Source organism: Oncorhynchus clarkii, chromosome 20 (assembly GCF_045791955.1).
Source record: "Oncorhynchus clarkii lewisi isolate Uvic-CL-2024 chromosome 20, UVic_Ocla_1.0, whole genome shotgun sequence".
Taxonomy (NCBI): domain Eukaryota; kingdom Metazoa; phylum Chordata; class Actinopteri; order Salmoniformes; family Salmonidae; genus Oncorhynchus; species Oncorhynchus clarkii.
The window spans coordinates 17,507,165-17,529,361 of record NC_092166.1 but is presented as its reverse complement, the minus strand read 5'-3'; the positions used below and the strand labels follow the sequence as shown (position 1 = coordinate 17,529,361).

The 22,197-nt window shown below is 44.2% G+C and overlaps 1 protein-coding gene across 2 annotated transcripts in view; it reads right to left on the bottom strand.

Annotated features, from left to right (window-relative positions):
- Positions 1-15,034: 15,034 nt before the first annotated feature.
- The window catches only part of LOC139376024 (ephrin type-B receptor 1), a 325,295-nt gene continuing 318,132 nt past the window's right edge, over positions 15,035-22,197 (bottom strand). Inside the window, exons 13-16 of one of the 2 annotated variants that reach the window (XM_071118102.1) lie at positions 20,170-20,319; positions 17,941-18,134; positions 17,522-17,677; positions 15,035-16,438 (exon numbers count right to left, since the gene is read on the bottom strand). In XM_071118102.1, the coding sequence (XP_070974203.1) occupies positions 16,324-16,438; positions 17,522-17,677; positions 17,941-18,134; positions 20,170-20,319 (615 nt within the window). In that variant the 3' untranslated portion in view covers positions 15,035-16,323. The remainder of the gene's footprint in view (positions 16,439-17,521; positions 17,678-17,940; positions 18,135-20,169; positions 20,320-22,197) is intronic. The other variant, XM_071118101.1, reaches the window with a different exon arrangement.

Sequence of the window (22,197 nt, the reverse complement as noted above, 5' to 3'; positions counted from 1 at the left end):
GCACTAACACATCTGATTTCAACTAATCAATCAAATTAAATTAATCAAGGGCTTGATAGTTTGTTAATTTGTTTAATAAGATGTGTTAGTGCTTGGATAGAACAAAAATGTGCACCTTCTACCTGGAAAAGATTGAGAATGGAGGTGTGAGGTATATATGGAGGTGTTATAGGACAACTGTTAGGAGAGAAGACATGCAGACCGCTGCCTGTCCAAAGCAATTATGCTAACCAGGGGTTTGTATCTCTGTTGGTCTCTAGCTGATAGGAGTGTGTTTGTGTGTGTGTGTGTGTGTGTCGTCCGTGTTTCTCTCCACTGTCTTTAGAAGCTGATTGGCTGTCCCCAGAGAGGCACTTAGTCTGTCCTCCATCCAACCTCTTGAGTTACAACTCACCCACACACTGCACCCATCAGTGGAGCGTCCACACACACAACACACACACACACACACACACACACACACACACACACACACACACACACACACACACGCGCGCGCGCACGCACTGAGGCAATCTCCCCCCAAACCCCCTCAAAAAGCAGGTCCCAGTATCTGCCGACAGCTCTCTCTTGACCTCTCAGGTCATTCAGCGTCTCCAGGGAGCCACCGTCAGCACCCCGTCCCCAAGATGAGAATAATTTCTACATGCTACCTCCTCCCTGTAATCACAGCATTTGGCGGCTTCTAGTAGCATTCATCACCTCAAGTGGGACAAGTGATATGGACGTTCTCCAACACACACCCACACCTTTTCTCCTTCACACACCATTATCTTCCTTCTGCTCCTCTCACCTAGGTAAGATAAACACACATACACACATCACACACACACAGGCATATGAGGACCATACACACGCATGCATGCTCGCACATACACACACACACATGCACACCTAACCTACACCCCCCCACCCCCAGATACACACAACATCCATTCCTCACACACACACACACACACACACACACACACACACACACACACACACACACACACACACACACACACACACACACACATACCTAACCTACACCCCCCCACCCCCAGATACACACAACTTCCATTCCTCACACACACACAACACACACACACACACACACACACACACACACACACACACACACACACACACACACACATACCTAACCTACACCCCTCACCCCAGACACACACAACCTCCATTCCTCACACACAAATAACAGTAAGGGGAAGGGATCTGAGCTGCCATTGCCTGACATAATTTCCATTAAGTCAGACGGTGGACAGATGTGCGTGCTGTACTCTCCCAAGGGACCCTCTGCAACACTCTCTTAAGAAAAGTGGCCCATAGATAGAACATGCGTATGTATCCAATATCCATTCTACTCATTGACTATGAATGGCATTATGCAGCTGAAGGCTTGCTATACTGCATATATACAGTACCTCTCGTGTCTATGAGGATCTGTGCTTGGACTTCAGATGCTGTGATAGCTACAATAGTCATTAGTGGATGTTCACTTCCTCTCCATATCTTAGCATACTGTACTGTAGCGTAAACCTACCATATGTTACACTATGGCTCTCTCCCAGGCTTCATAGGAATGATAGTCTTCGTATAGCCTGAGAGGACTTGTCTCTACAGCTTTGAGGATGATGATGATTACTTGAATGTAATATGTCCAGAAAAAAATTTCTGGGTCATACACACAAACAGACAAACATACCGTTTTAGCTAACAACTGTTTACCATTGCACAATTAAGATAATGGCTGCCATTTGTTAAGTAGTCGATGGGATGAACAATGAACTAATGAAGGATGGGAAATAGTCTGATTAGATTCCTCAGGCATCCATCAGATAACAACCGATATGCCCTTCTGACATCAGAGCTGGAGTTAGGAATTTACATATCTCTATGACCTCATTACCAAAGGATAGGTTGTTATTGTATTTCATGTTCAGCTAGCAGATGTAGCTCGTCTCCTCTGAGTGGTCAGTGAAGTTAAGGGTATTCTGTAGATTGGAGATAGCCAAGGATGATGGGAAAGTTTTGCTTCGCTGTCTTTACTTTGGGAGGACAAAGGAATACCGAGACGTTGAGGTGAGATGGGGAGAGGTGCCAACATTTTTTTGGGACTTCGGAAATGCTTTGAAGGTTGAGGACTATAAATCACTGTGGCATGTCTCTCTTCACAACACTTGAGTTTGAGACAGCAGAAGGATAAAATAAAGGCTTTTAGGTTTTGGCATGGGGTGTTGTGTGAGAGAGGCGACTTTGGAACATGTTATGATGTCACCGAGTCAGTCGCAGAGCTTTACTAAAGAACGTATCGATGTTCCGAGGGTTGTAAGGTTTTGTTTGAAGTCTGTTTGGTAGTGGGTAGAAAGCGACCTTCATCCTTCTGTCCATATATTGTTACACCTCCTCCTCCTCATCTTTCTCTTAAAAACAATAGATATTTTTGGTGGATTCCAATTAAAAAGACCTTGACGACAGATCAGATCTTCAGCCCATTTTACTCCTTATTTCTGTGGGAAAATATTTCATTGATTTTAGGAAAGGGGATCGAAGGCAGGCGGGGCTGAAATGGGCTCTGTGAGGGATTACTACCAGCAGGGTGTATTGAGGAGAAGGGTGGTGGGTGATGTGGGGGATGAGGGGGGTGACATCCCCCCTCCGTGCCCCCCATGGGAGGCCTTAATCTTCACCCAGTCATAACCCAGCTCTATTCTCTTCTCACTGTTCTCCTTACTCACTCCTTCCACCACTATGCCAATGCTGCAATCTGCATTTTAGGCTAGACTGTAACTGCATATCCCATCAAGGACTTTTTATGAAATAATCACTTACTTTTTGAGTGACAAAATGACAGACCATCATGGAGCAACTACCAGTTTTCCCAGTAGAGTATTCTCTCCTCTCCACTTCTATATCTCCCTTTCTCTTTTGCCCTCTCTCTCTCCCCCTCTCCTCCCTCTTTCTTTAAATACTGTCTTAGCCCTGCAGGTGCCAACATCTCCCTCTGAAATGATTATTACAACCACACACAAGATAGCTTTTGGTAATTATATGTAGCATAATTAAATTTGATGAACTCCTCTGAGACATCTAATTTAACCCAGGCTCTGTGCTTCTAAAAGGGAGACATATCTTCACCATTATGAAAGCTACCATTCAAATCCTGCAACAGTGATCTTGGTTAACCAAAGGACTAGAGTATTTCAAGTCATTATTAACTGCATAGTGCATAAAATAAAGCAAAAATCATCTATCTATGATCATACAAAATACAAAGACAAAATGAGGACCACATTCTACCTCCAGTGTTATTCATCTATGGTAAATCATTTGAAACGAGAAGGAAACTGAGGAAAATGTGAAATTTGTCTTTAATTTGTAGGCAGTAAGCAAACAAACAACAAAGCGGCTGAGGGTCAATACCTCCTTAGCCAGACCACACAGCATCCAAAGACATCATGAGTAAGAGCACTCTGACTGCATCCCAAATGGCACCCTATTCTACATACTTATTCTGACCAGGGCCCATGTAGTGCAGTGCACTATATAGGGAATAGGGTGTAATTTGGGAAGTAGCCTCTGAATGCTCCCCACCGCTGTTTATATAAGAGAACAAATTACACTGTACAGTCATCTGCCGGATCTCATTAGTTGCTTCTGAGGCCATTATATCTCTGATGAGTTTAAGAAGTGTACTGGGTTGACCGGGTTGGCTTCAGAAGGACCACACACACAGATAGGTAGGGAAGGGAGAAACAGACACACACAGATAGGTAGGGAAGGGAGACACAGACACACAAACACACACAGATAGGTAGGGAAGGGAGAAACAGACACACGCAGATAGGTAGGGAAGGGAGAAACAGACACACAAACACACACAGATAGGTAGGGAAGGGAGAAACAGACACACAAACACACACAGATAGGTAGGGAAGGGAGAAACAGACACACGCAGATAGGTAGGGAAGGGAGAAACAGACACACGCAGATAGGTAGGGAAGGGAGAAACAGACACACAGACACACGCAGATAGGTAGGGAAGGGAGAAACAGACACACGCAGATAGGTAGGGAAGGGAGAAACAGACACACATAGATAGGTAGGGAAGGGAGAAACAGACACACGCAGATAGGTAGGGAAGGGAGAAACAGACACACGCAGATAGGTAGGGAAGGGAGAAAGACACATGCAGATAGGTAGGGAAGGGAGAAACAGACACGCGCAGATAGGTAGGGAAGGGAGAAACAGACACACGCAGATAGGTAGGGAAGGGAGAAACAGACACACGCAGATAGGTAGGGAAGGGAGAAACAGACACACGCAGATAGGTAGGGAAGGGAGAAACAGACACACGCAGATAGGTAGGGAAGGGAGAAACAGACACACGCAGATAGGTAGGGAAGGGAGAAACAGACTCTCTCTCCCCCTCTCTCGCTTCTTTCTCTCTCGCTCTCTTTCTCTCTCCTTTCTCTCTTCTTCCTCTCTCTCTCTTCTTTCTCTCTCTCTCTCTTCTTCCTCTCTCTCTCTTCTTTCTCTCTCTCTCTCTTCTTTCTCTCTCTCTCCTTGTTGTTCTGTTTCTTTACTCTGATCTACACATTGGAATAGCTCTTCTTTATCTCCCTCGCCTTTTTTCTCTTTTTCTTTCTTCCTCTTTCTCTCACTTTCTCCTCTCTACAGGAGTGCCGCGCTACCGCTGGGCAACAATCCTTTATTTTGCAGTTGATTGCTCAGGGAATATTGATTAAGGCAAAAATTCTCTGCTGAGAAGTCACTTTTTAAACTTCCTCCCAGTGACTTTAATACCGAATAGAGCACTGCCTTCTTCACTTGAAGATAAACTCCCTGGCACAGATCAAATGCATTTCTCAAAGACAAAACACACACACAAGCACAAGCATACGCAAACACACACACACACTCTATCAATGCACGTCTAATGTAATGCATTCCTCCTTGTGTCGGGTGCATATGCCTCCACGTCGCTCTCACTACAATTAAAGTAACAAACAGTATCAATTAAAACAAAGGCTTCGGAAACGCCATTCCTCACTAAGCATTACCCATAGAAATAGCCATTACACTTCTTTAATTGACTTAGTTGAGCTCTACAAGTGCAATAAAGTGGCCCATGCGACCTGGCAATTAAAGTATTTTCTGTGAGAGATGGAGTGTGTTACAGTATGTTACAGGATGGGTTATATCGTGCCCTATGATGAAGCGAAGCAATTCTTACCTTTTCTGATTCTTACCCAATCACAGCCTTGGGAGAGGAGTGGGAGGATGCTTTGGATGACTCTCTGTGGTGACATCATACTGTTCTGAATAATATAGGACAGTTTCCCGGACACAGATCATGTCTTGACTTTGAATAAAAAGCACACCAAATTGAGAACTATGGACTATGTGTGTCCCGGAAACCAGCCCTAAAAGTCTATTGTAGTGGTTAAGACTTTAACAGTTTGGGATTCAATCTGATCTAGAATTCAGACAATGCGCCATTTAAAGGGAATTTCCAATCTGGCTTACATATGTGATCCGTTTCTGGAAGCGTTTATGTCACACGTCATTACTTCACAGGAGAGGATTTTGAGTGTTTATATATATTTTTTAAATGTTTTTGGAATATGTGAACTTTGATGGACTGCTATCTGCACACAGTGTTAACCCGAGTGACTTAACACAACACTGGCCAAACAAGATGTAGCTACAGTGCCTTGCGAAAGTATTCGGCCCCCTTGAACTTTGAGACCTTTTGCCACATTTCAGGCTTCAAACATAAAGATATAAAACTGTATTTTTTTGTGAAGAATCAACAACAAGTGGGACAGAATCATGAAGTGGAACGACATTTATTGGATATTTCAAACTTTTTTAACAAATCAAAAACTGAAAAATTGGGCGTGCAAAATTATTCAGCCCCCTTAAGTTAATACTTTGTAGCGCCACCTTTTGCTGCGATTACAGCTGTAAGTCGCTTGGGGTATGTCTCTATCAGTTTTGCACATCGAGAGACTGACATTTTTTCCCATTCCTCCTTGCAAAACAGCTCGAGCTCAGTGAGGTTGGATGGAGAGCATTTGTGAACAGCAGTTTTCAGTTCTTTCCACAGATTCTTGATTGGATTCAGGTCTGGACTTTGACTTGGCCATTCTAACACCTGGATATGTTTATTTTTTAACCAATCCATTGTAGATTTTGCTTTATATTTTGGATCATTGTCTTGTTGGAAGACAAATCTCCGTCCCAGTCTCAGGTCTTTTGCAGACTCCATCAGGTTTTCTTCCAGAATGGTCCTGTATTTGGCTCCATCCATCTTCCCATCAATTTTAACCATCTTCCCTGTCCCTGCTGAAGAAAAGCAGGCCCAAACCATGATGCTGCCACCACCATGTTTGACAGTGGGGATGGTGTGTTCAGCTGTGTTGCTTTTACGCCAAACATAACGTTTTGCATTGTTGCCAAAAAGTTCAATTTTGGTTTCATCTGACCAGAGCACCTTCTTCCACATGTTTGGTGTGTCTCCCAGGTGGCTTGTGGCAAACTTTAAATGACACTTTTTATGGATATCTTTAAGAAATGGCTTTCTTCTTGCCACTCTTCCATAAAGGCCAGATTTGTGCAATATACGACTGATTGTTGTCCTATGGACAGAGTCTCCCACCTCAGCTGTAGATCTCTGCAGTTCATCCAGAGTGATCATGGGCCTCTTGGCTGCATCTCTGATCAGTCTTCTCCTTGTATGAGCTGAAAGTTTAGAGGGACGGCCAGGTCTTGGTAGATTTGCAGTGGTCTGATACTCCTTCCATTTCATTATTATTATTATCGCTTGCACAGTGCTCCTTGGGATGTTTAAAGCTTGGGAAATCTTTTTGTATCCAGATCTGGCTTTAAACTTCTTCACAACAGTATCTCGGACCTGCCTGGTGTGTTCCTTGTTCTTCATGATGCTCTCTGCGCTTTTAACGGACCTCTGAGACCATCACAGTGCAGGTGCATTTATACGGAGACTTGATTACACACAGGTGGATTGTATTTATCATCATTAGTCATTTAGGTCAACATTTGATCATTCAGAGATCCTCACTGAACTTCTGGAGATAGTTTGCTGAACTGAAAGTAAAGGGGCTGAATAATTTTGCACGCCCAATTTTTCAGTTTTTGATTTGTTAAAAAGTTTGGAATATCCAATAAATGTCGTTCCACTTCATGATTGTGTCCCACTTGTTGTTGATTCTTCACAAAAAAATACAGTTTTATATCTTTATTTTATGAAGCCTGAAATGTGGCAAAAGGTCGCAAAGTTCAAGGGGGCCGAATACTTTCGCAAGGCACTGTACAAACAAAATGGAGTTAAATGGTTCCAGTCTGCAGTGAAGCGTTCATCCATGTATACGGGTAAGAATCTAACAAAATATTCAGATATTATAAGCTTATATTTTTGTCACAAAGTTGTTTTCACTGCAAGTTGAAGCGTACTGTTCGCTAGGTAACATTGCGTGTATGATCTGTGTAGTAATATTATTAGAATCAGTAAACTATTTGCATTGCTAGTTAAAGCCTAATTTTAGCTAGCTAGCTAACAATGAACCTAGTTGGTTAGCTTTAGCTACCTACAGATTCATACTACAGCTATGACAATTAGTTTGTATTGGTAGTAATATGAGTTGGGATTATGCCGGTTCATTATTGGCTGGGGGTGATTGCAGCCATCTATTGTATTTCATGAACATGAGTTCATGTTTAGACAATAATGACCCATCCACTTAGCTAGATGTGGCTGGGGGGGGTTATAGCGTTTCTTTCACATGCGTAAAATACAACAGCCCTTAACCAACATTGCAGTTTAAAGAAAAATACCCACCCTCCCCAAAAAAGTACAAATAATTAAAGAGCAGCAGTAAAATAACAATAGTGAGGCTATATACAGGGGTACCGGTACAGAGTCAATGTGGAGACTATATACAGGGGTACCGGTACAGAGTCAATGTGGAGACTATATACAGGGGTACCAGTACAGAGTCAATGTGGAGACTATATACAGGGGTACCGGTACAGAGTCAATGTGGAGACTATATACAGGGGTACCGGTACAGAGTCAATGTGGAGACTATATAAAGGGGTACCGGTACAGAGTCAATGTGGAGACTATATACAGGGGTACCGGTACAGAGTCAATGTGGAGACTACATACTGGGGTACCGGTACAGAGTCAATGTGGAGGCTATATACAGGGGTACCGGTACAGAGTCAATGTGGAGGCTATATACAGGGGTACCGGTACAGAGTCAATGTGGAGACTATATACAGGGGTACCGGTACAGAGTCAATGTGGAGACTATATACAGGGGTACCGGTACAGAGTCAATGTGGAGACTATATACAGGGGGTACCGGTACAGAGTCAATGTGCACCGGTTAGTCAAGGTAATTGAGGTAATATACACATGTGGGTAGAGCTTTAAAATAGCAGCAGCGTATAAGGGGGGGGGGGGGGGCAATATAAGTAGTCTGGGTAGCCATTTGATTAGATGTTCAGTAGTCTTATGGCTTGGGGTTAGAAGCTGTTTAGAAGCCTCTTGGACCTAGACTTTGCGCCCCGGTACCACTTGCCGTGCGGTAGCAGGGAAAACGGTGTATGACTAGGGTGGCTGACAATTTTTAGGGCCTTCCTCTGAAGGTACTGGGCCGTACGCACTACCCTCTGTAGTGCTTTGCGGTCGGAGGCCGAGCAGTTGCCATACCAGGCAGTGATGCAACCATTCAGGATGCTCTCGATGGTGTGGTGCAGCTGTAGAACCTTTTGAGGATCTGAGGACTCATGCCAAATCATTTCAGTCTCCTGAGGGGGAATAGGTTTTGTTGTGCTTGGACCATGTTGGTTTGTTGGTGATGTGGACACCAAGGAACTTGAAGCTCTCAACCTGCTCCACTACAGCCCCATCGATGAGAATGGGGGCGTGCTCGGTCCTCCTTTTCCTGTTGTCCATAATCATCTCCTTTGTCTTGATCACGTTGAGGGTGAGGTTGTTTTCCTGGCACCACACGGCCAGGTCTCTGACCTCCTCATTTTATGCTATCTCGTCGTTGTTGGTGATCAGGCCTACCACTTCTGTTTCATCTGCAAACGTATTGATGGTTTTGGAGACATGCCTGGCCGTGCAGTCATGAGTGAACAGGGAGTACAGGAGGGGACTGAGCACGCACCCCTGCGGGGCCCCCGTTTTGAAGATCAGCATGGTGGATGTGTTGTTACCTACCCTTACCACCTGGGGGCGGCCCGTCAGGAAGTCCAGGATCCAGTTGCAGAGGGAGGTGTTTGGTCCCAGGGTCCCAAGTGTGTCTGGGTAAGCATCATCTAATAGTTTGGATTGGTCTGCCATGTAAAGCATAATCTAATAGTGTCATGACTCTTTCGGATTTTTATAATTTTTTAATTAACCTTTATTTTACTAGGCAATCAGTTAAGAACAAATTCTTATTTACAATGACGGCCTACTTGTAAAGCCCCCCATGTCCAAAACCTCCCACAACCCGGACGACGCTGGGCCAATTGGGCCAAAAGTTTCCTATAGGACTCCCGATCACGGCCGTTTGTGATACAGCACGGGATCGAACCTTAGTGCCTTAGACTTGGGAGGTCCGTATTCCTACTATGCAAATATGCAAGTAACACCTTCTGTATCCTTTGCATGTGACAAATTAACATATATTTTATTTGATTAAGTGTTTTTACCAGAGACGGTAATGTGAAGAACAACATGACCTGCAACAAAGTCAGATTAGGATGTAGGCCAAGGACTAGATAAAGTGTATTTTTACCTGGAGTTTTTCCTTATTGTAGGCTACTACTTTCACCACATTTAGTATTTACGTTTGTGGTTGTTTAGTACACTTCTCACTCGGTTTAGCACATGGCGTCACATGTGAATCGTTAAGAGATGGTTGTGGCTAACTAAGGCTCAAGAGGGTATGAATGATGCTGAATAGGTGTAGACAAGAAGAGCTCTCCAGTAGGTATACCAAAACATTCAAAGGTCATTTTCTCGAAAGTGGGGTTCAAATTTATCAACTTTCAAAGCATAATTAATTTCCCATTGTTCCTCAACTGCAGTGTATGATGTACCATTTTCTAGCTCTGAGTCTCTACTTTTATGCAGCATTTACTGTGAATATGGTCTCCGTGAAAGTGGGAACATTGCCTTTAAAATGTGCATTGTGGACAACGTGTGATCAGATTGAATCCATGCCTTAATGTCTTCAGGTTCACTGTTGTGACAGTTTAGAACCAAAGTAGAAAGTGGCTTGTATGTTGTGTTAGCTGGCACAACCCTCTTCAAGTTGTATAGAACAAAATCCATTGCCAAAACACTTTGGAAATAAATGATTGATTCAATGCCTCGTCATGTAACAGGTCGCTTTTACACCCCCTTTCAATTTTTTTCTCCCTTCCCTGGCAAAATCATCGCACTTCTCTCTACTAATAACGAACAGGATGTTATCAATCAATTACCAACTAATATGAAGGAGCAGTGCAGTGAGTGTTGTCCCCATGCCTTATGAGTCACTTCATTAACCAGCACATTCTCCTGTGTAGGAGCCCTACAGTCTTCAGTCTGCCAACACACACTACAGTGTGAGCGTGAGTAGGGAGAGCGGGAGAGGCTCATTTCAGCTGGTTTGTCTCAATATTGTCATTTGTCTTGGCAACGCTCAGTGTTGATTTCTTAGGAAGTTTCTGTGGATTTGGAGTGATGTCTCGTTTATTAGCGACTTGATGGCTTCTTACAGTGGTGCAGTGATGACAGGTGTGTGTGTGTGTGTGTGTGTGTGTGTGTGTGTGTGTGTGTGTGTGTGTGTGTGGGCGAGTGACAGGAGTGACAAGAGCTGCTTATTTCGCCCCCAATATAATCGAAAAAGCATTATTCACAAAAGCATTATCCTTCAGCTTCTCAGCCTCATGCATTTCAGTAACAGCATGGCTCTGTTGCGTTATTGAATAATAACTTTGAACTATTTTGCTCTGTTCTCACAATAGAAGTGGAAAAAACTGTAATAATCATAATTGTTCACAGAGTCTGGGACTGCCGGTGATTTACTTGTTTTCCAAGGCGTTTATTGAGTGCATTTTTAGTACAATAGTTCTCAGAAAGTTACAGTTTACAAACTCGGACACATACTCGTCACAATATACAAGTGGTAGCTATACAGAGAGAGACACAAAGGAAATCAAACACACACAAACAAATGTGGTTCCTTCGTCTTGTGTGTACAGTAAAGTGAGGTCATCTTCCCTGTCGTGCTGTCCTCATCCTTATTGGCTGTCCTGAGCAATGCTGGGTCTGCTGTGTGTGTTTGTGTGTGTGTGTGTGTGTGTGTGTGTGTGTGTGTGTGTGTGTGTGTGTGTCCATCATCTGAAATACAAGAACACAGAGATAGAGGAATTAGCTGGTGGTGTTAATCTTTAAATTAAACCATTCAACACTTTCCAAAACATGAATTAGCCTCGACATGTCTGCAACAGCAATCATCAGAAAGAATGGACACATCAAATCAAAACATCGGACAAATCAAAACAGATGGCATTGTAAAATCTTATACCAAAGTATAAACTGGGTGGTTCGATCCCTGAATGCTGATTGGTTGATAGCCATGGTATATCAAACTGTATATCTTGTGTATGACAAAACATTTATTTTACTGCTCTAATTAAGTTGGTAACCGGTTTATAATAGCAATAAGGTACCTCGGGCAATACGGCCCAGGGGGTGTGGTATATTGCCAATATACGATGGCTAAGGGCTGTATCCAAGCACTCCGCGTTGTGTCGTGCTTAAGAACAGCCCTTAGCCGTGGTATATTGACCATATACCACACCCCCTAGGCCATATTACTTAAGTAATCCACACAACAGTCCTTTTACATTTATGAATATACTGTATATATGAAGTAAATCAGGCACATATTTTGTAAGAGGAGAATGACAGCAAATTCTGAAATGGCTTTTATGGAGAGAGCACTGATTGCCTTTTCATGTCACAATATTGAAGTGGAATGCTATTAGAGTCAGCATTTTACTAAGACAAACATTAGCAAATGGAAAAATGGGAATTACAGACTGCACTGTCATCTCATTCACACAGACATGTTGCATGGCAAATACTTGAGACGTGGTTGATTGGAAGCGTAGCTAATTGATTGAAATGAGATCCTTGCATTGAGTAAATATACATCATTAATCAGAAGAATGAATGTTTATGTGTAGCGTACTCCGGGCATTTGAACTGCTAGGTGTCAACCTAACGAGCTTAACGTATAGATTGTCACACAGGGTTTATTGAAACAACTCAGGTGGTCTTAGGTCTATATTATAGGCTGCACTACAACAATTATATATATATATACAGGATATATTATATATCCAATATACCTTGCTTTAAAGAATAGTGCTACTGTTTTATAGTCTGCCAACTTCCTCTCTTCTCTCGTTTTCCCTCACAGACACACACTGTCAGGTCCTGACCCACTCTCCCTTCATCAAGAGCTGTGGTGGAGAAGCTGTGAGGGAGCCAATAGTGTGTTGTGTGTGTGTGTATGTGTTTATGTGTGTGTCTGTGTGTGTGCATCTATGCCTGTATCAGTCTGTGTGCGTGTGTGCGTGTGTGCACGTGTATGCCTGGACCCAGCTCCATCCGTCTCTTTCCCTGCGGCTGATCAGACCCCTGCCAGACTTTGATGCCCCAGCAGGTGGCCTGGTCCCATGTCTGCCTTGTGCACTGGAGCAGTGATCCAGATAGAGGTCATTTCTCAGTCCTAGCTCAAGGCAGCCAGGCCTGGCGATGCCCAGACCTAAACCCACACCCAGACCTGGGCCCGAGACAGGTTCGTTACACCCCGGATAAATGAGCTGGAGCATGGCCAAGACGAGGATCAAGTGAGGGGTGGAGAGATGAGACAGAGGGGAGAAGGAAAGGGTAAAGGGGTTGAGGATACTTAATAACCTGCTAATGGGCTGCCATCGATTTCTAATTTCAGATGACACGGTGGGTACCTCAGTCTTAGTCATGGATCCACACTCCTCTTAAAATAATAGCCCAACGCTGTCCGAGGCTGGTTAGTGGTAACAGCAGGCTAGGATATCTGTGTTTGGGGACGCAGTAGTTTGTCATTACACGACACCTAAGGATGCTGTTACAATGGATCGATACAATGATGTTAAGGTGTTTTGTGTTACAACTTTATACTTGGGCCTAATCTGTAGATAATCAACTGCCTTTCCCCTCTGCTGTCACTGAAATCATCAGGGTTCTCAGACAAATGCACTGTAATTATTATGGCTATATGTGATTCATAAGTCATAATTCACTGCTACTGATTATAGCTTTAACAGCGGTGAGTAGTTACTTTCACATTGAATTCCTGCTTTAATGAAGTGGATATTCCTGTGGATCAGCGTCTTCATGTGTCTCCTTTATTTGATTGGTAATAAAACAAGTTTTCACTTTGGCCGAGTCACATTCATCAGAGCAGTTCAACCTACCATTAACCAGCAGGTTCCTACACCTTGGTGTCAGACATAGTTGAGATCCAGTGTGATTAGTTGAAGACCATCTTTGAGACTACACTACACCAATCACAGCCTGCTAGCATAGACAGGAGCTGGGCTAGTAGTACAATCAACCCTATGTACCCGTCAGACCCCCTCACGTCAGCTTCACCTCCTAGACCACCATCTAAAACATACTCAAAAGAATACTCTCTCTCATACGCCAACCAGAAAGCATTCATGTCATCAGTCTCCATCTTAAGAATAGACCTCTCCCACCAATTACAATAGTGTGCTCCACTTATAGACATTGGTGCAAATCCTAACAACCAGTAAAAATTTGACTTAAGTGGAAGTTTTCACCCCATTATGGACACATAAATGAATAGTGGACAAAGTATATGGAATGTAACTTACCTATACTTACAATGAACTTTGATTTCAGTGTACTATATTAATAGCTATAAAGCTAGCCACTTAAGGTAACAGGTGTGTGATGGACTAATGTATGAGCAGAACTCCTTGGAGGTGGTACATCCTCTCCTCCTAACACCGAGGCTATCCATATGGTGACACTGTAGTGGTCTGGAGAGATAAGTCAGTGGCTCAGCTCTAGCTGGCCATGGAGGACTGACTGTAGTGTGTGTGTGTGTGTGTGTGTGTGTGTGTGTGTGTGTGTGTGTGTGTGTGTGTGTGTGTGTGTGTGTGCCTCTGTAAGCTGTTTAAGTCTGTGTGTTCATCAGGATGGCATCAGGCATCTGTTGGCAAAGCCAGGCCCAGATGTTCATTCACACACACACACACACACACACACACACACACACACACACACACACACACACACACACACACACACACACACACACACACACACACACACACACACACACACACACACACACACACACACACACACACACACACACACACACACACACACATACGGAAAACTCTCCAATCTGAGATGTCTTGATTAGCTTATCAGCTATCCATAAAATGGCCGAATATGAAGCAAATGACGCCCGTCTTCAGCCAGAATGTCGAGGAAAATGAAGGCCATGTTTTAAATGGCAGTGATATGTAGTTATAATGAAATCCTGAACTTGACCCCAGCAACTCCATGATCATCTTTTAGATTCTTTATTTACCGTTACCGTTACTGTTTCCAAATACTCCACATTTGTGAGGATGTATGATATTCATTACCAGTGCAGTTACTATGAGGATGGATAGGAGATACATACCATAGACATTTGGCCAGATGAGACGAGACACTCTCCACTCTCCTTCCCATTCTGGACGGTTCCAATCACTCCAACACAAACAAAAAGAAATAAAGAAGAACCAACATAATCTGTACATGAAGTGCTCATCAGCAAGATACGGCATGGATACACTCACATTTAACATGGGCTCTCCAGAGAATGGATGTTTTGGTCACCTTTTTTTATCCCTACAGTTGTTTTATACACATCTACAGAAACAGTAATTTGTACATGGTCCTTTGTACATTTATTTCCAGGTCAAAGTTATTTCAGGATTGTGACCCCTCAGCATTATATGTGTCCATCTCCATTACAATTCAGTGCACAAAAACATCATCTTTGCCAAAAATGCAAGCAGAGAGAGTCTTGCACATACATATTCATACACATCACCTTCAATATGAAGATTTATTCTGAAGATATATTCATATTGAGTTAGAGATATACATATTTGTATATATTCTCAGAATCTGGGCGAGGCTGTTTCACTAGTCCTTTGGCAAGGCCATCAGCCCAGACATCGACAGGTAGTGTTAAGGTGAAAAAATGGAAGAGAGATCTGAGTTCCCTGCTTTTATGGTTAAAAAACAAAACAAGATATCAACAAATGTCTCAAAAGCTCTCCTTTCCCGCCGGTTCAACTGTTGACCTTGAGGAGATCTCCAAGATGTCAAAAGTTTTGAATGAAGAAAAAATACAATTTGAGAAATGGTCAAACCAAATCAACCATTCGCCACTGTATGCCTCTGTATCATTTTCCGTATGTGTGTATAATGACAATGTATGGTGAATTTGAATTGCTTTCTTCCTATGCGCATTTCATACCGCTGCTCCTAGCCAGGCATCCTCACTAGTCTTTGAAGAAGGCCTGGGTTCAAATGACATATCAGAGACCTTCTGATGACATGAACTTCCTCTTCAAAATGGCTTCCACTTGGTCCTCCTCTCCAGTCTACCATCATCCAGTAAAGATATACATCTGATAGTCCCAGACTCCATCACCGTGTCAGCCTGTGGTGGTCTGGGGTTAGATTACAGTACAATACGATCATATTCTATATACCATGTGCTCCAGATGTGAAATTACACAGGCCTACACACTGATGATAATCCATGGATGATAGTATAGTCCATGGCCACAGATTAAGATGTGACAAAACATTCTCTGAACCCATGGAACTCTGGGATAGTTCAGACTAGGATGATAATCTGTCCACTCCAGACTCCAGGACTGTAGAACTCACAGATTAAGATTAGAAAAAACATTCTCTGAACCCACTGAACTCTGGATCATAACTCATTATAACTCAGATTAGTGGAAGGTGATATTGAGTTAGTATTGGTCTGGACCCTGGTCTACTGCTATTATGATGTTCCATTAGATGAGGATGATAGTCTCGACCCTGGCGCGTCCTGACGGGTTGGGGGTCATTCGGTGAGGGGTGTAGTCCTTCCTGCTGTAGTCCCTGCCTGCCTGAATGCTGCCCGACCCGTGGCACGGCGCCCCCTCCAGTCATGCCATGGTGGTGGGCGATTGGCACTGGCTCATCTGGACCCGCATGGAGGCAACGTTACTCAGGATCTTCTTCTGGTGGCCCGCAAGGGTAACACCTATCCTGAGGAGGTCTCTGGAAAGAGGGAGAGGGCGGAAGGGGGTGGAGGGAGAGAGAGAGAGAGAGAGGAAGCGAAAGCAAGACAGGACATATGTCAATACTAAAATGTGTATTAAGTACTGTATCTGCAATGCCTCAACTGTGTGTACTGAAGAAGCAAGTACATAAACATACATTAATTTGGTGTCTAATACATTTACACAGATAACCAAAGCCCCAAGTCATGTCAGGACTGTTAGCCACTGGCCTGGCTGTGAAGAAGAAAACAACAAGCCCAATGTGTCTGCCTCTCAGTGATCTGGCCTTTGCTCTCTTTGATGATTAAAATCATGATGCTACATTTCAGAAACAACATTATGAAGCCAGAAAGATGCTACAAAACATCAAATGCACAGAAAGCGGTGTTTCTTACGGCCAATATTTGGACAGGATTATCATCGATTTTAAATGATATGTGTGTACATGAATGCTTGCTCACGAGTGTTCATGTGTGTGTCTGTGTTTCTGTGTGTGTGTGTGTGTGTGTGTGTGTGTGTGTGTGTGTGTGTGTGTGTGTGTGTGAGCCTGTTACAAAAAAATTGTATTTTGTCATGTATTTAATTAAAATATGTGTATGTGTATTTTGTGTCATAAAATAGAAAAAACATTTGCAAAAAGCCCGAACAGCAACAACATGCTCAGTAACGGTTACAGAAACCACATGTTGTTGTTTATCTACCTTAATGGAGCAAGTCACTCTGGATGTGAAAATGAACATACCAAAATGAACTGCAAAGCACAATGGGTATTATTTTTGGCCTTGTTTTGGGGCGGAGCTCATGCGAATAATACTTAGGATGCTTAGTTAATTTAGCAGATGCTCTTATCACACCATAGTGCCATCAGACTTCTGATACCAGAAAATGGTATGTAAAATTATTTTGTACTTTGAAAATACAAATTACGGCTCTCGAAAGTATCTTGCTACAAAATACATCGGCACATAGTTTAGCCCAGTGTAATACCAATTACAAAATACTCAGAAGTAATTGAAATACATATTTCAAATACATGTGACCCGAAATAATGCCCATCTCTGCATGTGTGTGTGTGACTCACTCAGAGGTCATCTGTGCTACCAGTTGCAGGGAGGTGAAGCCAGAGTTGAGAAAGTTGTCTCTGTACTGGGTCATCTTGATGGCTCCCAGCCACTCTCCCACTGAACTGAAGGTGTTGAAATCTGGGATAGAACGGTCCAACAGGGGCTGGGAAGGCCTGAAGGAGAAGAGGAGAAAGGGAGAGGACGAGAGAGAAAGAGGAGGAGAGAGTGAGAGGAGGAGAAAGGGAGAGGAGGAGTAAGTAAGGTAAGTAAGGGAGAGAGAGGGAGGGAGAGAGAGGGAGGGAGAGGGAGAGAAAGAAAGAGGAGAGAGATGCTTTGATGGTGCAGAGTGGAGGTATAGGCATTCATGTTTAAGGAAGTTTGAGTGTGCCTGGGTTGAGTATGTGTGTGTGTGTGTGTGTACTCAGTGTGTACTCACACTGCAGGGATGCTGGCCACTTGTTTGAGACTGGCTGGGTTGCGGATCATCTTGTCCAGGGTGTTGACGATGTCAGTGAAGCGTGGCCGGGCGTTACGGTCCTTCTGCCAGCAGTCCAGCATGAGTTGGTGCAGGGCCGAGGGGCAGTCCATGGGAGGGGGTAGCCGGTAGTCCTGCTCTATGGCATTGATCACCTGGGGACAGAGAGGGGGGCAGAGGGTATTGTGGAGAAGGCAGAAGGTAGTCAGTAAGGGTCATGTTAGACAGGACTATTGTGGAGAAGGCAGAAGGTAGTCAGTAAGGGTCATGTTAGACAGGACTATTGTGGAGAAGGCAGAAGGTAGTCAGTGGAAGGTGGTCATTCGAGGTTCATGCTATGTTTAAATCCAATGATATCTTGATGTAATACTCCTGTTATCATTTTTGGTATGTTCCTGTTGTCTTTTTTTGTAAAAAAAACTAAATGTAATTTGTATACATTACATTGATACCTGTATATGTTTTATATGTAATAAAACATATTTGAATCCAGAAGTTCATGCTAGACAGGGATCTAAATATGGCTGCTCAGAGTGACAAGGTAGGTGGACCATTGCCAGACAGTACCATGGAGAAGGCCAATTAGGAAGACATCCGAGGGAAGTCACTAGACTCCAGTTCATGATTACAGGAGATCAATAATGTGCAGTAAATCAGCGAATTGTAGGAAAAGCGGAGATATATAGAAGCCTTTCTGCTTCCCTTCTACTCTCCCTCTTCCTCTAGACCCCTTTGCTAAATCACTGTAACACCAAGCCCTAGTTTCTCTGTTTCATTGAGTGGTTAGTGAGCAATTCACTTAGCGTCAATCTCTCTCTCTCCCTCTATCTTTCTGCTTCTCTCTCTCCCCCTCTCTCTCACCGATTAATCTACAGACAGCACTCAGGCTGAGGTGCCCTTCCTACTTGACACTAGCGAATCACACGTCTGCATAAAAGAATGGAGAGGACCTATACTCTGACACTGTGTGAAAGTGTCTTGGGAATGGGCTGAGTGCATATAATTAATGTGGTGAAATGCAGGTACTTGACACTGGTTCCGTAGAAACTGCAAAGGCTATGAAGGCCTGATGGTAGATAAGTAGTGCTGTGCTGTAGCTATGCTGCACATGGCCTTATACAAGGACAAAAAGGGTTTTCGATAGAAAGACAAACGCTCGCTCCCTCTCTAAATCGTAGCATGTTCATATGGTATACCATATGACGGATTGTTTACCCCTTAAAGGTTGAATCAGGGAAAAGACAGGAAAAGTCAACACCGATAGAGATTCTAGCGTGTGAAAATGAATCATCATCAGAAATGGGACGACACTCAATAGGTGCCCATGCTACCACTGCAATTCAGCAGAATCTTGACAAATGGTGCATAAGTGTATGTGAGTGCATTTACATGCATGTGAGTGTGTGTGTCTGTGTGTGCACTTATCATATGTGTGTAAGTGGGCATGTGTATGTGCACACAGACTTGTGTATTTGTGTTTGTCAGTGCATCATGTGTGCATTAGCCTGTGTGCCTGTGTGTGTTTTGTGTGTGCGAGTTGGCATGTGTGTTATTAGTGTACACAGATGTGTGTGTGTTCTGCCTGAAGAGAACAGCAGGCCATGCTGTGAGCAATGCCAGGCCTCCTCCCTGTGTGTGTCCCACCAGTCGCTGCCGGCATGCTGCTGGCCCAGAGAGGGAACATCTGCTGGCTTGGCCAGGCCTGGTGGACCAGGCTCCAGAGAGACCCGTTGGACGGACGGGGATATGGAGCTCATTGGTGTGTGTGGGTGTTGGGGGTGTTTGTGAGTGTGAGCATGTGTGATAGATCTCATTGTGTGAGATTCGGGGGACGTAGCAAAAAGAAGGACAGAGGAGGTAACGTGCATGTGTGATATTCTGCCTTTGTGAGAATCTGCTCATTGTCAAGGACATTTCCAGTGGGAATCCTCTTGTCTAGCTGAGTTGTTATGTTTGAGAAGGTTCAATTTTTATGACACAACATAAACAAATAGAAGGGTCATCTGAATACTCATTCACTGCCTCTGCTTTGGGGTCTTAGCCCGGTTACTGTAAAATCACTTTTGTGACTACTGCTTATGTAAAGAGGGCTTCATGAATTCATTTGATTGATTGGAATTTTGAATTCTATCAATATTTATATACACCTTAGAACAACATTTAAAAGTTCAACATGACAATAATACTCACATCCTGATTAGACATGTCCCAGTAGGGTCTCTCTCCGAATGACATCACCTCCCACATGACGATGCCGTAGCTCCACACGTCACTGGCTGAGGTGAACTTCCTGTAGGCGATGGCCTCTGGAGCCGTCCACCTCACCGGGATCTTACCCCCCTGAGAGGGAGAGAGAGGGGAGGATTAGAGGGGAAGGGAGGGGGAGAGAGAGAGAGAGAGAGGGAGGGGGGAGCGAGAGAGAGAGAGAGAGAGAGAGGGGGGAGGAATAGAGGGGAAGGGAGGGGGAGAAAGAGGGGGTGAGGGAGGGGGGAGCGAGAGAGAGAGAGAGAGAGAGAGGGGGGGGAGGAATAAAGGGGAAGGGAGGGGGAGAGAGAGGGGGGGTGAGGGAGGGGGGAGCGAGAGAGAGAGAGAGAGAGAGAGGGGTGGGTGGGAGAGGGAGAGTGAGAGTGAGAGAAGAGGGAGAGGGAGAGGGGGAGAGAGGGAGGGGGAGAGAGAGAGGGAGGGCAGAGAAAGAGAGGGGAGGGAGAGAGAGAGAACGACATGATTAGTCCAATTAAAACCCTTCGAACCAAAAGACAACTACAATCTCTCTATCCCTCCACTCCTCCTTCCCTTCATCCCCTATCGATCCAGCAGCAGGGAACGTCTGTTCCTCCTCACACATCGAACCACAGCACATCTCTCCCGGTGCCCATGAGTTTGAATAAAAGGGGTTTGGTCGGGGTTTGAGAGCGCCTGTCGAGCGTGTCTGTTTGTAATTGGCCTACCTGGGCCTGCAGCGAGCCATGCATGGTACTGATTGAAATTGACGGGTGGCTTGTTTAAGATTTCCTCTACACACACACCTGTTTGTAGGCCCCTTGGCGGTTTCCATTGTATCCGGCCAGGCTAGCTTAATAATGCCAATTAGTTCAACCTGTGCATGTGTAGATAAGCCGGGCTTGAAAGGAGAGACGGGAGAGCGAGACAAGGCCCACCCTGCTCTCCTGGCTTTCTCCCTCAGTCCCACCGGGACTTTGACCAGGAGATGTATTGTGTGTGTGTGTGTGTGTGTGTGTGTGTGTGTGTGTGTGTGTGTGTGTGTGTGTGTGTGTGTGTGTGTGTGTGTGTGTGTGTGTGTGTGTACATGCGTGTGTGTGCATGCATGGATGTGCAAGAGTGTGTGTGTGTGTGTGTGTGTAGAGGTCCAAAGGACTCAGACTGAGCTCGTTAAGGCCCAGCTCAGAGCGTTTGACCTCTGTGAGCTCCTAACCCTGAACATGATGTTAACCTCTGACCTCAGTGGAGGCAGAGCAGGGAGGCGGGAGGAGGATGTGTGAATGGAAGTGTGTTTTTGTAATTCGTTGAGAAAAAGAAGACTGATGGATATCTATCTAAGCTCTAATGACCGTTTTTCTCAGATCCCAGGGTTCTTCTTCCAGTAACTAATGCCTCTCATCTGATTCCAGGCACCAGAAGGCTCTATCTTTTACCTCCGTTCTGTCAAAAGGCTATAGAAAAACACATGAATACAAGATCAACTGCACCAATGAAAAGAAACCCAGCTCCCTCCATCTAATCTCGAACTTTGCTAGACCCATGCTTCAAATAGACTATTTTGACTTGGACACACGCCAGTTGAAAAGAACAGTAAGAAATATAAATACACTGTCTCTTCCAAGTTCCTCTATCTGACCTCTAACCTCAACGTCTTGTATTAGAGCCTCTCCATATCAATCACATGTCAATCAAATGTATTTATACAGTATTTATACAACCCCCACCCCCCCACGTTGCCTTGCACCGCTCCTCGCAGACAGGCTAAGCTAATAACATTTTCACGGCTGCCGCGTTCGTGAGGCAGCTATGCAGATCATCAGTAATTACCTCTGTGGGCGAGCTAGTTGCTAGCGCTCCGGCCCTGCCAAAACAACACTTTAATAACACAAAGTGCTGCTGAACAGAGCAGACCGGGCAGGAAAACAGACAGAGGAAGAAGACAAATATATAATCAAAAGCAGCATTGGATTTTTATTTATTAACTTAGGAGGAGAAAAT